The sequence below is a fragment of the Falco peregrinus genome, chromosome 9 (genome assembly GCF_023634155.1).
Source record: "Falco peregrinus isolate bFalPer1 chromosome 9, bFalPer1.pri, whole genome shotgun sequence".
Classification (NCBI taxonomy): Eukaryota; Metazoa; Chordata; class Aves; order Falconiformes; family Falconidae; genus Falco; species Falco peregrinus.
The window spans coordinates 5,518,092-5,534,634 of record NC_073729.1 but is presented as its reverse complement, the minus strand read 5'-3'; the positions used below and the strand labels follow the sequence as shown (position 1 = coordinate 5,534,634).

At 42.8% G+C, this 16,543-nt stretch overlaps 1 protein-coding gene across 1 annotated transcript in view; it reads right to left on the bottom strand.

The window, feature by feature from the left end:
• LRP5 (LDL receptor related protein 5) overlaps positions 1 to 16,543 on the bottom strand; it is a 160,958-nt gene that overhangs the window by 24,732 nt on the left and 119,683 nt on the right. The window contains exons 9-15 of the mRNA XM_055813999.1: positions 15,500 to 15,789; positions 13,026 to 13,252; positions 12,515 to 12,699; positions 9,371 to 9,694; positions 7,784 to 7,986; positions 5,230 to 5,441; positions 3,166 to 3,356 (exon numbers count right to left, since the gene is read on the bottom strand). Of these exons, the coding sequence (XP_055669974.1) occupies positions 3,166 to 3,356; positions 5,230 to 5,441; positions 7,784 to 7,986; positions 9,371 to 9,694; positions 12,515 to 12,699; positions 13,026 to 13,252; positions 15,500 to 15,789 (1,632 nt within the window). The remainder of the gene's footprint in view (positions 1 to 3,165; positions 3,357 to 5,229; positions 5,442 to 7,783; positions 7,987 to 9,370; positions 9,695 to 12,514; positions 12,700 to 13,025; positions 13,253 to 15,499; positions 15,790 to 16,543) is intronic.

Genomic DNA, 16,543 nt, shown 5'->3' with positions numbered 1-16,543 from the left:
TTCGGGAAGCTGCTGGAGGCAGCACTGGATAAGGTGATTAATCTCTACTATAAGTACATTGGATTTGATCTCGACTAAGTAACAGTCCTAAATGAATAATTTTAAAAGGAGAGGCAAAGGGCACACAGCACTGGATGACACCATTAAATTGCTGTTCAGAAGAATGATCAAAATGAAAAATTCCATCTGAATAAATAAACTATTTTCAACAGATATGGTAAGAAAAAAAGAAAACATGTTACAAGTGGAGAAGTGTTGAATTCCCATAGTAATTAAATACTCTGATACCCAGAATGAAACAGATGTATAGTCTTTTCAAGAGGGAAATGTGTAGTTAAATGTGAAGAACATTAAGCTGGAAGGACACACAATTCCTCTATTTAAAGTCTAATTGAAAACAAAGCATGTTTTCACCACAGCAATTTTATGCTTTTTCCAGTCACTCCAACAATAATATAAACCACTACTTTTTAATTGACTGGGGTGGCAGACAAGCTATTTGCAAATGGTTTATGAACGTCTAAAAAGCATCAACAACTCCAACAGAAAAATTCAAGAACCTCATAAAGAAAACCATCAGTCTGGTTTATAGTTTTCATCCCCCTCTGAAAGTTAGGCATTGGACATCCCAGTTTATTCCATGATTTAGCAGGATGCTGTTAATCAGGGTGTAGCGCAAGCTTCAGAAACCTCCATGACCACGTCACGTCCCCAGTTCTACGGGGGAATAAGGTTGTCTAGACCAGTCTAACTGGCATGAAGGATGCTAGACACAATTTTGGGCCATTTTATGCAGCAGCCTCAGCTTATGCTAAAATCCTTTTGCTAATATATGCCCATTTTAAAGTGTTTTGCTCGGAAAAATACTTTTTAGAGGAACTAATTAAACCCAACATAAGTTTGGCTGCCAAATTTCTTCTGAAGTTGTGATGCAAGACTGTAAAATATTTTTTTTTTAAAAAAATGCTGTTAACTCATTTAAAAAATCAACAGCTCTGTGAATCAAATTACAGCTCAGCTGGATCAAATCCAACCACAGTTTTCTGGCTACAGGATACATGTCTGCTAGCTAATAAACATTGTTTTCTGCTAATCCTGTAGCTTCCCCCTGCATCCATCTTACCCATAGGGTCTGAATCTTTAGCTGTGACCCCATCAAACACACACTAAAAGCTTTGGTTCAATTTTAAACACAAAAAGTTGAGTTTCCCCTGTAAAAAGATCCAAAGAATCAGATTAAAATAAATATCCAGTATGCAAACACATGCTTACGTGGAGTTTTACTGTCACAGAAAGGAAGAATGCAAAGGAAGATGCAATCACAGGACACGGCTACCACCACGTGATGGCCTAGCTGCTGATTTACTCATATATGTTTACCTAAGTCCTACTGTCAGGTCTTAGTCATTCGGGACTTAGCTCTAAAGCAGTAATAAACAGACTCCTCTGCATTTTGTGCTGTACTGTGGGAGAACACCGTCCATTTTCCGACCTGTACCATGAAAGCGAGAAGCACCCGGCCCCTGCCCGTGCCCATCTGCTGAGTCACAGCCTGGCACGTGTGCTAAATCTAAAAGGATGATGATGTACATACAAAGTAGAAGACCCAGGCATAGCCAGGGCCACGGTATGCTACAGCTTCGTTAAGTAATGCGGCTTCCTATTACGCGGGGGCCACCCTTTTATCAGTAGCAGCACTAGTTATTGAGAAGGGAGAGAGGGATCAATTCATTTAACTCGTCCCTGGTACACCCCCCTCTCCCAAACCATATGATTTCCACATAATTGTGTTTAGTGCCTCTCCTCTCTCTTGCGTTTGTGGATACCACTTCAGCCACAACATCTGCGTGACATGAACCTTTTTGGTCCTGTCATTTTACTTTTGCATTTGCTCCTACAGCACTTCTCCTTTCATCACTAGACAACACCTCAGTATCTCTGATGCGTTTTCTGTTATGTATCCTACTATGTCGGTCTTCTCTTCTCAAACATGGGTTGTTTCATAGGTCAAATCTTGTCTCCCTCCTATCTTCTTTTCTCCTACAAATTCTTGTAAGTCCTCTGACACCTGTCCTGGATGGGACATTTTGTGGCTAGACAGGCAGTTTGACAATACTCCCCTATCCAGTTTGGAAACGGATGAAAGACACTGGCTGCTTTGCCGTCCCAGCCTCAGCTTCATGTTTTTATCCCCTCTCTGGCAGAAGAGACCCGAGTCTGACCTTGAGTCAGTTTTAGGTGCTCAAAACCAAACCGTCCTCGTAAAAAAGTGAACAGTTTTCTCCCATTTTAGTTCATTGCCTCGCTACAACACAGGGGAAGGATGTGACTAGATGGCCTGAAGAAAGGAGCCACCAAAAACCTTTTACGGCAGATGCCAATCACTCGAACAGCCCAGCTTCCACCCCCTCATGCTAGGCTGCTTCTCTCTGCCCTTCCTTTAGGAGTTTCATTTCTTGATACACAGATGATGACAATGAGAGAATGAGTCATGAGTCAGAAAGTAGGGCCACCGGATCCTCTACGCCACACCGCTCACCAGATAAGCGAGCCCATTTCTGCACTTCTTTAGCACCAAGTGCTTTTAAACGTCAGTGATGAACAGCGTGCTCCAAGATCCACGTGATGCTGATGCTATTGCTATGGCCATGGAGTAACGCTTTATTTTACTCATACAGAAAAACTGCACTGAATTGACCTCTGTCCACTGTTTTGCCCTTCTCCGCCTTCTTCCTTCTTCTCCTCCTTCCCCCTCCTTCTGTTTGTTTTTCAAGCTACCTTGATTTACTAAGCTGTAAACTCTAGAGAAAGAAAAATTGATGAGCTGGGCAAACTTTTCGAATCATAAGGGAAAAAAAAGGGCAGGGGGGAGGTGATTTAAGGGTTCCATGACTGGCAACACCTACTTATATGTGCTCTTTCAAGAGCTGCTTTCAGAACATAGCAGAAGTCAAATGGCTCTCTTGGAAGGTGCCAATCATTACAGACACGTTTATTCCGATCACATCAAAGATGGAAGCCCACCAGCAATTGTTATCTGTGACTGCCTACACAGAACTGGCAGCAGCGGAGATGGAAGCTACTGGGGTCAGCATCAAAGAGGGAATGAGGTCCTATACATACACATATTGCGCTCCAGACGTTTAATACGTGCATACCACATACCTGACAAGTCACAGCTTTCGATGCGCTTCAGATCTGCATCCACCCAGAAAAGCTTTCCAAGTTTGTTGTCAATCACCAGTGCTACCGGTCGGATCAAGCCAGTTGTAAAAAGCACTTCTCTCTCTGTGCCATCCAGGGCCGCACGCTCAATCTTGGGAGCTCGCTCCTGCATGTTGGTGAAGTACATGTACCTGAGAACAAAGATACCAGCTGCTTAACGGAGAGCTTCGGAAGGGAGGCACGCACGTTCTGCGTGGGCACTGGGAATGGCTTACACAGGGATGACCGCGCTGGCTGCTGCTCCCAGCTGCAAAGATCCAGATCGGTCAGCTGCAGAGCCCCAGACATTTGCTAACTGGCATATTGAGATAGCCTGGCATTAACGGCATTTGTCCTTCACACACCGGGCCATGGAACACCTCAGACCTCGGCACCGGTCCTGCGGCGGAGGGGGCGGCTGTAAGAGCCCAGCACAGCCGTCCTGCAGCTATCCCTGGCCCCACCTGTGAATCAAAGCCCAGCGGCTCTTTCTGACGAGCAGCACTAACCGTCACCTCCTCTCCTTCCGGGTTAACTTCTTTCTCAGCAAGCAGAAGGTCCTACAGAACCCGGGAGGGCCTATGAAACCTGAGAGGAGCAAAGATCAGAGAAGGAAGAACCACCGAGGATGGCACGTACCCTGCTGTCTCAGCCTCTGCCCTCCCTCTGCACAGAGAAAATAGGGGCTTGTGCACCCAGCTGATGAACTGAGAGCTCCCTCAGGGAAAAGGGCACTGTTTTGTCACTGGAGGGTAACACGGGCAAACTCCCGAAATGCAGGGGGCTACGCTGCTCACAGCCTTTCACAGCGGTGCAACAAGGAAAGGCAGAAGGGAGAGGTGGGAGGGAGAACTTCTGGAACTAAGGCAGAAGCTCAGTACACGGATCACTCATACAGCTCTCCCAGGTAGTCACAGTGTTCAGGCACGGTCTCTCCCCCATCTTTTTCTCCTTTAATTTAAAAACAGATTTATCTTGCAATCATTTGAAAACCTGACTAGAGAAGTTGAGAGTTTTAGAGATCAACAAACCCAAACTCCTATTTTAATGGAGAAAGCAGATAAGCTTTTATAAATACAAACTATGTCCAAGTGACTTAGTCCCAATGAGATTAGAATCTTTCCTCTAATCCTCCTCTCCCCACAGCAGCTTTTGTACTGTGCAAAGTACACTGAGTGTTGTATAAAATACCAATCCAATACATGCTCCAGATAAGAGTCTCTGGGTACTACTGTATCCACACAGTTACGAAATACTGTAATTTGACATCTGTCAAGCACATGGTAAGCCACTTAGTAGTAAATTGGGATTTAAGCATCTAACTTACTAAAGAGAACAGTAAAGGACCATCTTTGACCTCTAAGAATGAAGCTACTAACCACCTCAAGTGGAGACGGGGTCTGCTGAATCTAACCAAAAACTGCTTTGCAGCAAAACAACATGTTTTCTTCCTGTGGGAAATCACTCTAGTACATCCTATCTGTTCTAATTCATTTCAGACGTTTTTGAGATACTCAAGGCAGAACTAACTTAAAAATGTATAGGACATAAGGGGTTTGTTTTTATTTTTTTTAACTTTATACTATTACATCATCAGGAATAGTTGTGTCATATGAGAGATTCCTTTTTTTTTATCCTGGAAACATTTATTTTATGATGTCCAAACATTTATGAGCCAGATCCCCAGCTGATATAAGCACAGTGCAAACTCTCTTGGTTTTCCTCTTAGCTGGCGGGGCTGTGTACTCAAACAGCACACAGGACAAGTTGGTTTTGCTTTGCATTCACTGCCTGGGTTAGATCTTCACGACAACCAACCACATGGCTGTGGGAACACCTCATCGGCACACCAGAGGAGGCAGCAAAGGAGAGAACAGCAAGAGAAAGCTGGATACCTTTAAAAGCCAGAATCGGACAAGCAGTCACCTACATCCTGAACAATCAAATCTGCAAAAATTTGATTCACACGCATAGCTGACACACATTGCAAGAGCGCTCTGTACAAGGTACAGGAAGGAACCTCACCCTCGCTCTGCGTTCACTACAATGGCTCTGGGCTTGTCGTGATCCCCTCGCAGCACCATCCCGATTGACTCGCCGTTCAGCCTGTGGACGTTGACTGAATTTGTGGCCTCACAGGTCCAGTACAAGGTATGGCTGTATATATCGATGCTGAGATCATGTGGCTGCTTCTCTGGGTTCTGGCTTTGGTTTGGAGTACTCATGACCGTGAAGGGCTGCAAGGCAACATATAGGAAACCATTTCCAGTCATTATTCTGCTTACGGACTGAAGAACACTGAAAGCATGGTTTACCTGACGGTCCAGAAACACCTAAACCTCCCCACAAGGAAACAACCGATACAAGAAATACGATAAAGCTCAATAAAAAAAAGATTTGATTCGAACTGTGAATCAGAGGAAAAACATCTGGACAAAATTTGTTAAGATTATGCAAAACTCCCCAGAAAGCAGTTGTGGCACCTCCTGTAAGTAGAATTCATTAGCAGGAGATGGAAGAAAACAATAGCGAATGTTTATGCATGGAACCATCTTGAATGAAACAATGCAAGACAGAAGGCAGCCTTGGGGCCAGCCCTGCACTGTTACACAGGCAGCTGAACAAATCTCTGCCTCTGGCCGAAGTCTCCCTGCTTTATTATTTGTAGTGTAGTAGGTACTGATTTTCTTTAAGTCCTGGCTTCTCTTAAAAACTAAAATATTTTAATGAAACTAGGTTCTGTTTGCCTGCATGTCAGACGGCTATAGCTCTGCCTCGTACCCATAAGAACAACGTTCCCTTGCTGTCACCCTCCTGTCTGTATGATGGCCCTTACGAACCCTGACACTACGGCCAACTTCACAGAATCATCACCCTCAACCCCATCCAATCTAACTAACACGCTATTTACTACACTTTTTAACTCTATGTTGAATACTAACATAGACTTCGGTACTTCTGTGAAGAGCACTAGAGCATACGAAAAAACCTCTGAAGTAAAATACTATTTCTGTTTGTTTCACATGACACAGGCTCCACTAGCATACAGCCAATACCAGTGCCATTGGGGCAGGAATACAATACTGCTGGCAGGACTTCCAGCATCAAAGCAGCCCTCAGAGGTGACTCTTCTGGTGACATGATAACAGTGAGGGGAAAGCGGTGGCTTCTTTAAGTGTCCTAATGCAGTGCTCCCCATCCAAACACAAAAACAGCACCAGAAAAAGCTCCCACAGGTCAAGAAAGCTGAAGACACCGTTCCATGCTCAGCTTAAGTCAAATTAATTACCCAACAGAGCATTCCTTGTGAAAGTTGTATTTCCACAATTTGGTTTAAAGCATCCAAGTTCTGCATAGTGATATACAAGCTTTTATCCCTATTTTGTCTTGACAGCATGCCTAGAAATAAAAAGAAATAATTCTTCTCCTGAAATCAAAGGTAGCATTACCCAGGTACGAAATTCATATGCATCATTTGCAAACAGCACAATTTAGCAAAAGTAAGTAAATACAGTTAGTGAAAATTGGGAAGTCAAAATTTGTCGGGGATCTGCATCTTCAAAGCTGTGTGACCAAGGTAGAGAAAAACACAGAGCAAATGAATCTCCATTGCAATTTGCACCTAGCAAGTACCAAAGAGAAGCTAGATTACAACAATTAGCACCTAGCATAATCCCAAAGAGCAAGAGCAAAACTTCTTCAAAATTCATCCACAACCCAGCTAGCTGCTCATCCCAACATGCCTCCTCCCAATCTTAAAAGAAATGGCAAAAAAATAAAATCGTCATCTCTTCCTTTAAAGGAAACAATAAAATCTGAGTGCCTTGATGCATGAACAGACCTGTCCATTTCCACTGATACCACGTCGTATCATTTAGATAGGACTGCCCCAGCTCTAGGAAAATACACCTTGGCCATTCTCCATTTCATTTTATATTCTTATTCAAACCACAGTTCTTAAAGAGTCTGTTATCTTGACCTGGGAGTTCAGCTATGTTAACACATAGCACTGCCGGGAAGAACAGTACACTTCTTTCCACTGTTGTGTGAATAACTAGCATAAAAGAATAACGTCCCCAACCCTGTAAAACAATTAAGCATGTGGATGAGCCTATCCCTATCTGGTAAAGCAATCAACCCTACATTCACTCAGGGCTTAACTACAGCTTGGACAGCTGAGAGTTTTCATTTTGAGAGCGCTTTACAATGATGACAATATCACCACACGACTGGCATGCACAATATTGATTTTAGAATACAATTTATCTCTCCTGAGTATGAACAGTGAGTCTGCCTCACTTCAGTGCCCATTCCTAAGACTGCAATTCAAGGCTTGCAGTTTCAGATACATATGAGGTGCTACATTCTATGATATTTCTTTGTGTATAAATTAAAACCACTACCCTAAAAGCCTTCAGTAATTTTCACGTATAAATAGAATATACATGAAGAAGTACTGGCAAGAGTAAAGTTTAAACCGATGATTCCTTGGTACAGGGGGCAGAAGAGGAAAGTCAAGCGTAAAGTACAAAGCACACTACAAGACAGATACAAACCCATATGCACCGTATAAACTTGCCTGTGTGCCATCGTCTTTGGCTCTTTTTATAATATTCTGACGTCCATCCACCCAGTAGATCAATTTATCTAAGGGATCATAATCAATAGCTTTGACATTCCTCAGACCGTGCATGGGCAGGATGATGTCTGGGCTTTGTTGATCATCTGGGATCATCCGGCTGATTGCAGATTTTTGGCTAAACAACAGGAAGCTGGCAGGTGCTGAAACAAGCCGAAACGGAATGCGTAAGAAAATGCAACTCACACGGTCAAAAATACATTCACACAGAAGACAATATGTAGGACAAAATCCCAGAGGGACAATTATAGTCACAATGAAAAATAAAGTCATTCATAATCGGAGATTTTTGCTTTTACGTTGAAAATGTGTCTTTGTGTACTTCTGGAGGGTAAGCGGGCACACTCCCACCCAGGAAGTATTCCTTTTTCATGTTATAAAGTAACTATGTTCCTCATGTGGAATTTAAGTAACATCAGTGACAGTGGCAATACACAGTCACAGGTTTTCCTGTATTATCACAGAACCATTTAGGTTGGAAAAGACTTTTATGATCATGGAGTCCAACCATTAACCCAGCACTGCCAATTTCACCACTAAACCACATCCCTCCGCAGAGCCTGCCTCCCTCCAGCGGATCAACAACCCCCCAGCTCGGTGTCATCTGCAAAGGTACCGAGGGAGCACTCGATCCCCTCGCCCAGATCATCGATAAAGGCATTAAGCAGGACCGGCCCCAGCACCGAGCCCTGGGGACGCCGCTTGTGCCCGGTGCCAGCAGGGTGTAACTGCGTTCAGTTTTTCACCCAGTGTAGAGTACACCTGCCCAAGCCATGAGCAGCCACTTTCTCCAGGAGATGCTGTGGGAGACGGTGCCGAAGGCTTTACTAAGGTCCAGACAGGCAACATCCACAGCCTTTCCCTCGTCCACTAAGCGGGTCATCTTGTCACAGAAGGAGATCAGGTCAGTCAAGCAGGACCTGCCTTTCCTAAGCCCATCCTTTCATCCAGTTAAAATTTCCTTATATGCTACTGTGCCAGGATACCTGAAGCTTTGTTGGTTTATTTTTTCAAGTCAACAGTCCATTTTCCATTCATCTGCTGTTTTTACTAGAAACTTAAATTCTTAACGGACGAGTGACCCGGCAGGCCTGTATCATCACAGGCAGGGGAAAAACGCAGGAATTGCAAGTGCCACTGCACTATTTGGGATGCTGACTTCATTAAACACTTCAGAGAAAAAGATATTTTTTGTTTAGAATTTCTCTGCCACCCACCTACACACTTAGGTAAGGATTGGGAAAGTTTCAATCAGCTGGATCACCTAGAAAGCCCAGTAAACCAAAAAAGACTAGACTTGACAGCGCTGTTATTTCTAAGATTTGAAATACAAATCGTCAGCCCTAATGCATGTCACAAAAACGGGTGTAAAACTCCATCCTCCGTCCTCAAATTTAAAGGTCACCTTTAAAGCCAGAACCATTGAAATGGACTTGTGATACCCCTTCCCTCTTTGTTCTGAAAGGGATCACAAGCACCCGGGAGCCACAAGCGCTGAAGAATAGAATAGCAAACCAAGAGGCTTACAACTACAGTTCCGGCTGTTGGGATCCAAGGTATAATGAGCAGCACAGCCACACCTAAACCCATTCGGTATGGCAAGGCACAAGTGACCGCAATGGCCATTGTTCTGCACACAATCATTCAAGCCGTCCTGACGTGAAGAATGGAAGACCAGTATATCCATCACAAAATCCAGATGGCCCTGGATAAGTGTCCTGTTCTTCCCACTGGTCTTGTCTGCTCTTTCTATACTGTGAAGATTCCAGTCTGTCCAGTAGATGTAATCGCTGTATTGGGTTAATCCGAATGGATGAGGTAGATCATCTGCTATGATTTCGCGTTCTTGTCCTGCAAAAATAAGGGTTATCAACTAAAGGACAATTCCCAAGTCATGAAATGAAGAGTGTGACTGGCACCAAGAAAAAGTTTCTTCTCTTTTTAAAATAAAACCTCATTTCTCAAGTCAGCACCATGGAATTCATTATTAATTCATTATGCTCACAAGGTAATCTAAACAGATGCATTCAAAAAACTCACCCTGATACCCTCTTGCCTATTAAGCAATTTGAAACTGTGCCAGTGTATCGTCGTTTAAATAATAAATACTCTGTATGTCTCATGCTTATCAGCCCAAATAGATATTGGAAAACATATTCAAGAATACCATCAGCTCCAGGAATCACTTAGGCCAGTAAAAAACCCAATTAATATACACGAAAGCAACAACGTACAGCAAACTTGAGATTCACAGTGACACAGCTATGAGAAATCAGGGTGTTTCACTCAAGAAACACAAACGTTTTGCAGTGCAATTCAACAGTCAGCTCCCCCAAGAGATTAGGAAACCATTTGTCTGGCAGCAGTCCTAATACTCCCACGTTCGGTGGCTCAGTTAGCAACATTCATAGCAGATTTAACACCTTCTAGAACGTTAGATGGCCTGCGCCAGAGATGCAATACACTAAAGTAGATAAAGTCTTATTGTAAATCACCTTCCTAAATGTTTTCAAGTACAAAACTACGAATCTCTGCCACTTTACATGAAATGAAGATGTAGCCTTCATCAGCATCATCCCCTTCTGCCTCAAACAAATGTCCAACGCTAGATTCTACAGAACGCCTCGTTCAGATTCCCCTGCTCTACTTTCCATCGTGCCCTGTCCCATTTAGCCAAGACTACTGCAGAGGGAATGAAAACCCCAAAAACTAGAACATGAAGTCATTTCCCTATAAGCCACCAGAACGAAATCTGGATAGAGGCAACCTTCCCAACTACTTTTAGGCACCTAAAGTGTCCAGGTTAGGGGCACAGATATCCTGCACACTCTCAGGTACTTCTTAGAGCAATTCTGGTCCACAGTGATGAATTCAGGGTATAGGTTCTTTCGAAGAAAGCAGATAAGCTGTCTAATTGAATTCTGACAGTTGGCAGATGCAGGAAAATCTCCCTATAGAGTGATTTTTTTCCTGCCAGGTAACATTTATAACGCCCAAGATTAAGCTGGGACAGCATTCATTCATCCACTTCGAGTGTTCTGTTCCTTGCTGGTGGGGCAGACGCTTCGATCAGCCATGCACATTCAGACCTCTCCTGGCAACTGCCCAATGCAGGCCAAGCCCAGCAGCATCTCCTTTCCCAACAAGCCCACCTGCTTGGAGTCTGCCTGAGTCTTCGTAAAAATCTGCCAACTAAAAAGACAGCATACAACACTGTCTTCAGCACTCGTCCTTCTGCTTCCGCACCACAAATACATCTTAACAGTAGGTTCAGCTTTAGAACCAGTTTGATTTACCACAGATGATTTAAATATTGCATTTCTTCTCAATGCCACAATCAGTTTCTAGTTCAAGCTCGCCTCTGGCTATTTGGTTTCTCCTAAGCATAATGCAGCAGCTTAGCGAGAGCTTTGATAGACCAGGCACTTTGGAGGGAAAAATCCCAGCTCTAGACACAGAAACAATCTTACCGCAATTTCTAACCATTCATTCACTGGTTGTCATCCCAAAGCAACAAATACGAGAAATGAAAAATCAGTGATAGCCTCAGAATCCAAAACTGTATCACACTTCCTGTTTTCCTGAGCTTAGTAGGTTCTCTATATTCTGAAGATATGGACAGACAGTAACACCGTAAAAAAATTTTTCTCACCCTAATGGTAGCTTTCACAGATTAAAAAAAACAAACCAAACCAAACCCCAAAAAACTTGCAGGGAAATGGCACATATCATCAATCAGAGCATTGCTGTAACAATCCTGTAAGAGTTTGCTTATATACCATATGTTCTGCCACATAAACCTTGATTTTTACACTGGAATTCCAGAGGCATTAATTCCCATCTCACAGAGGTCTCTCCTTGGAAATGGAACAGGGATAGGATGTCAGGTCAGGAACTTCTGGATTCCATTTCTGATCCTATCATCGATTCACTGCGTGGCATTTGGAAACTCACGCAAACCCTGCTTTCTCAAGAAGGAATTCCTATCTGCGCCAACTAAAACCTTTAAGACCATTTAACATTTGCAAAACATCTGGATGACACAAAAGCTCTACGTCATCTGCAGTAAACACAACTCCCTTCTTTTGCCCAGTTACTTACCATGTCAATACCACCGTGAATGTTAGTGAATCCTAGCACACCCCTTGTACATATAAAAAAATGCCAATGGAAGATATGAAAACGTGTAGAGTTGTGCCCAAAACACATTAGGATACGCTGCAGAAGTAGCTGCACCGCCTTTCAGAGTGCAGGAAACACAAGCAGTGTTTTGGTTTTGAACTAATACAACTTTCCTGAAGCTGGAGACAGAGATAATACTTCAGGAGAAAATTAATGTCTAGACTGAAAAGTCAGGGGTGCTTTACAGCGGACCTCTAAGTTGTTCCCACCTTGAGAAACTCAGCGGTCACCTCTGCTTTGGTAAAACATGGCCTGTTTCATATCAATACAGAGGAATTAGAACATTTCTCACCATCTTCATAAATCATCATACGGTTATTAATTTAGGAAGTTTATTTTAATCTCCCTAAACATTTAATTCTCAATTTATTCTCATTAAAAAATACGGATTTAATATCGATTATATTATTCCAATTTCATATTATTCAATCGTTTTACTACGGCCAATGCCTATTTCTGTACTGGCTGGCGTAATTAACACTAGATTACCTAGCATATTTGATGACTCAATCATGCTTGTGTCTAAGTCAGTCCAATATAGCCTTTGGTCCGCATAATCAATAGTGAGGTCATTGGCACGACCCACTTTGTCCACCAAAGTGATGCTGTTTGTTCCGTCCATGTAGGCTCGCACAATCCTCGGTTTGCCTCCCCACTCAGTCCAGTACATGTATCTGCCACGAGAAGAACAAGAAGAGTACATCAGTAGGCAAGACTGTGTTCAGCTGCACGCCTTAATTTTTCTAAATTTATTTTCAGTTCTTTAAAAGGAAAAAATAGGGATAATGCATGTGGTTATGTGCAGTATCACAGTACTCCTTTTTTAGACAAAGGCAGAAAAATATGATTGGCAATTCTTAATTTTTCATTGTAACCACAGGGTTGTGGAGCACTTATCTTTGGGAAGACGCTGGAGAAATGGGGCTATACAAACTGCCCATTGGCTTGTCACGTACAAGAACACGCACACAAAGCTCGGACGAACGCCACTGTCCCTTACCCTTTGGTAGGATCAAGAGCCAGAGACCTTGGGTTGTCCAAGTCCTTCCACACCAGGACCTGCCTGTACTGCCCATCCAGACGGGCCACTTCAATGCGATTCGTTCCAGTATCTGCCCAGTAGAGGTTCTTTCCCATCCAGTCTACAGCCATTCCCTCAGGATAATCCAGCCCAAACTCAATCACATGTTCAACAGAGCTCCCATTCATGAAAGCTCGGCTTATGGTCTGGAAAACAAGTGTGTGAAAATATTAGAGCGTTTACGGACAACCCACTGAAATAAAAGGAATAATCATTATGAAGTTTAGTGTGCAAACAGAAACGAGTAAGAAAAAAATCAGCTAGCATTACGTTTTTTAAATATATTTCTGTTGTCAAAAAAAAAGATATAGCAATCCACCGGATAAAAAGACCTGAATTTTCAGAAAGGTAGCAGTTTCTGATGACCAGTCCAAGACATCTTAAAAGAGTACGATTTTCAGAAAGCACTATGTATCTGCAGATTCTTCCTTGCCCTTTCTCCCTCTCCTCTATTTGCACACAAAAAAGCTTGCTTTTAAAAAATTTCTTTATTTGTTGTAATGTTTTAAGTCTCAGAAACACATCTCGATTCAGAGAAATCTGAATGAAATTGTTTCTCATGATCAGTCACCTGGAGCAAGTTTGCTGATCCCACCTACATTTGAGTTATGCGCACTCAGCAAGCGTGTTGGGAAGAAAACACATACAAGGACTGTGTAGATATTCTGTACATAAGGAAGCCACCCCTAAAAAGGAGCACTGAAACAACCCCTGATAAATCACCGGTAACGTCCAGGACCAACGAACAATTACCCACCCTTGCTACCAACACTAAGCGACCACTCCACGTGCCTGCTAATATTCCAGCTATTAATTTCTTAATAATTTGATAAACGATCTTATTATTTTACTTATATAGAAATATATATTTTATAATTGGTATTTCTTTAGAAATATATTTTACATATATATAAATATATATTTTATGATTTGTATTTCTTTAGAAATACATTTTACATATATAAAAATATATATTTTATAATTTGTATTTCTTTAGAAATATATTTTACATATGTACATATTTTATTTATTATTTAATTTAGATATGAGATTTTCTATTTTTACAGGACAACGTCAAAACCAGAAATCATGTAGTATATTTTTACAGGTATAACCCACACCTCAGAAGTATAATCCCTTTTGGAAAACAAGTCCTCGCATAACCAGAGGCACAAAGAGGTGAGGGCAGTGGTGGTCACCAAAGGAAAGGGAGATGCCCATGGGCTCGGAAGGTACCCTACCTGCTGCGGGAGGTGGGGGGGCAGGGGGAAATGAAAACCCAGACGTGCCGAAACATACACTGAGACACATGTGAAAATACAGACCGTGGATAATTCAGGAGGTCACAAGCAAGTAAAATGTTCTCCAGTTCTGCCCAGAGATCTACACACTGCTGCCAGTGACATAACACATTTCCCACTACAAATGGTTAAGACGACCACAGCTCCAGCTCTCCACGTTCTTGCGTGAGATTTATTTAGCAACTGTGTCTGCAGTACGCTAATTTATTGCACTGGCACTGTTCCTGAAGGCAAGGTATCCCCAGCGCCAGCAGCACTGGTAATGCTGAAGCACGACGCTCATTAGCCTTCGCAGAGAGGCTATGGAAAGTGCACGTGCCCTGCAGGCACCAGGGGCGAGCTTTTCCCTATTATGGCTCAGGCACACTGGCAAGGAAACTTTGATTGCTCTTGGAAAACCTATTAAGATGCTAAACAGAGGAATTCAGCTCCAGAAGTGAAATGTGTCATTTTCTACCATTACTTAATTCACTTGAAAAAGCAAAGTGACGCTGATGAACACTGAACGTGCTTTAGCATGCACCTGGATGGGAACCAAGCACGTCACGGGAAATGTCAAACTCCGGGGAACACTGAGACAGAACTGGGGGCAGGTGGGGGCTTCTCACAGCGTGGAGGGGACTGGACAAGTTCCCTGGCCTTTCCTCTGCCAAGCTGGAGCCACAGACCGACGACAACCAATCTGAAGTTCACTTGCCAAATGTTGCTATTGAGTAAAATTGCCTTCCAAGTCAAAACTGGAAGAGACTAGAGAGCTCAGTGGGTTGCCAAGCTCGACGTTTACTCTGCCATGTGACATGCAAACAGCTTTTCTACAACGGATACATATATGGATGCAACACATGCAGCATCCAAGACTTAGGCATTCGGTATGAGCAGACACCGCTTTGGATTTTTATTTGAAGCGGGAAGATGCCTGTCACCCAACTGTGCATTCAACAATGCAACTGTCTCCATCTCCAAGAGTCTCCTTGGACGCAATTCAATAACAACATTAGCAACTGCAGGACAGATCGTGTAACAGAGACCTTTGTTAGATCAAAGCAACTGCTCTGTGGCTTTATATTCAGGGAATTCACACATCAGTAATACCTTCAAACTAACATCAGTCCAATAGATTCGGTTATCAGAGACATCAAAATCCAGGGCAGATGCTTCTTTGACTCCAGTCAGAGGAATAGCAACATCGTTATTGTTGGTTTCAAGGGAAATCCTATGAATTGCTGCTCTGCTTGTGAAAACTAAGAAGGCTTCAGGAATGATGCAAGTCTTCATGTCACTCAGCAGCTCAAGGCCAATGGGACAGGCACACCTGGCCTCCTGGGGTGTAAAGAAACACAGATGGCTGCAGCCTCCGTTGTTCTCTGCACATGAATTAGTTCCTTAAAAAAAACCCAAAACACAACAGATATTGGTGCACTGTGGAGGTAGGGGGGAAAGGGGAGGGGGGAGAGGCTAGGTGGAAACAGTGTAATTATAATTTTTTCAAAATAAGTTAACACTATGTTCTCAGCAGAGAATTCTGAAAAACCCCAAACATTCAAAACTGTTTCTTTCCCGCTACCAACGGATTAGGAAGCTGGCCCTATCCCTCCTGTAGTACAAATAACAGCTACAAACATATCCTCCCAGTTTCCCCAAAGATTAAATTCCTTCACTGAAGGCACATAATTACACACATGTTCAGTCTGGTTATTTTTGGCCAAATACCCCATCATTGTATCTCTTTGAAATGACCAGTTTTACGAATATTCAATGATACAAAATGGTGAGAAAAGAGCTGGACAACTGCAGTTCTTTCCCAGCTGTTTAGTTTAAAGCTGAGAAGGTTCCTTAGCAGAAGCAGCTTCGACAAGACCACCACAATCCCACACTTATTTTTCCATGCGAACAACCATGACCAGATGGGGAGGGAATCTGCAGGGGAAAGTAAGGACCAGAAGATAAATGAGTGCCTCCCTCCATTTGCTGGAACCAAAGATTTAGGTATTTTTAGACTGTTGCCACACAAAAAAATCTCCAAGATCAGTCTCAACCAGGTTTCTTTTCATTTTCCCTTTTTTAGGGCATGCTTAGTTCAGACTGCTGCTGTAACTTGCAGCTTGAGGACTTGATTATCCTTCAAGTAAAGCTTCC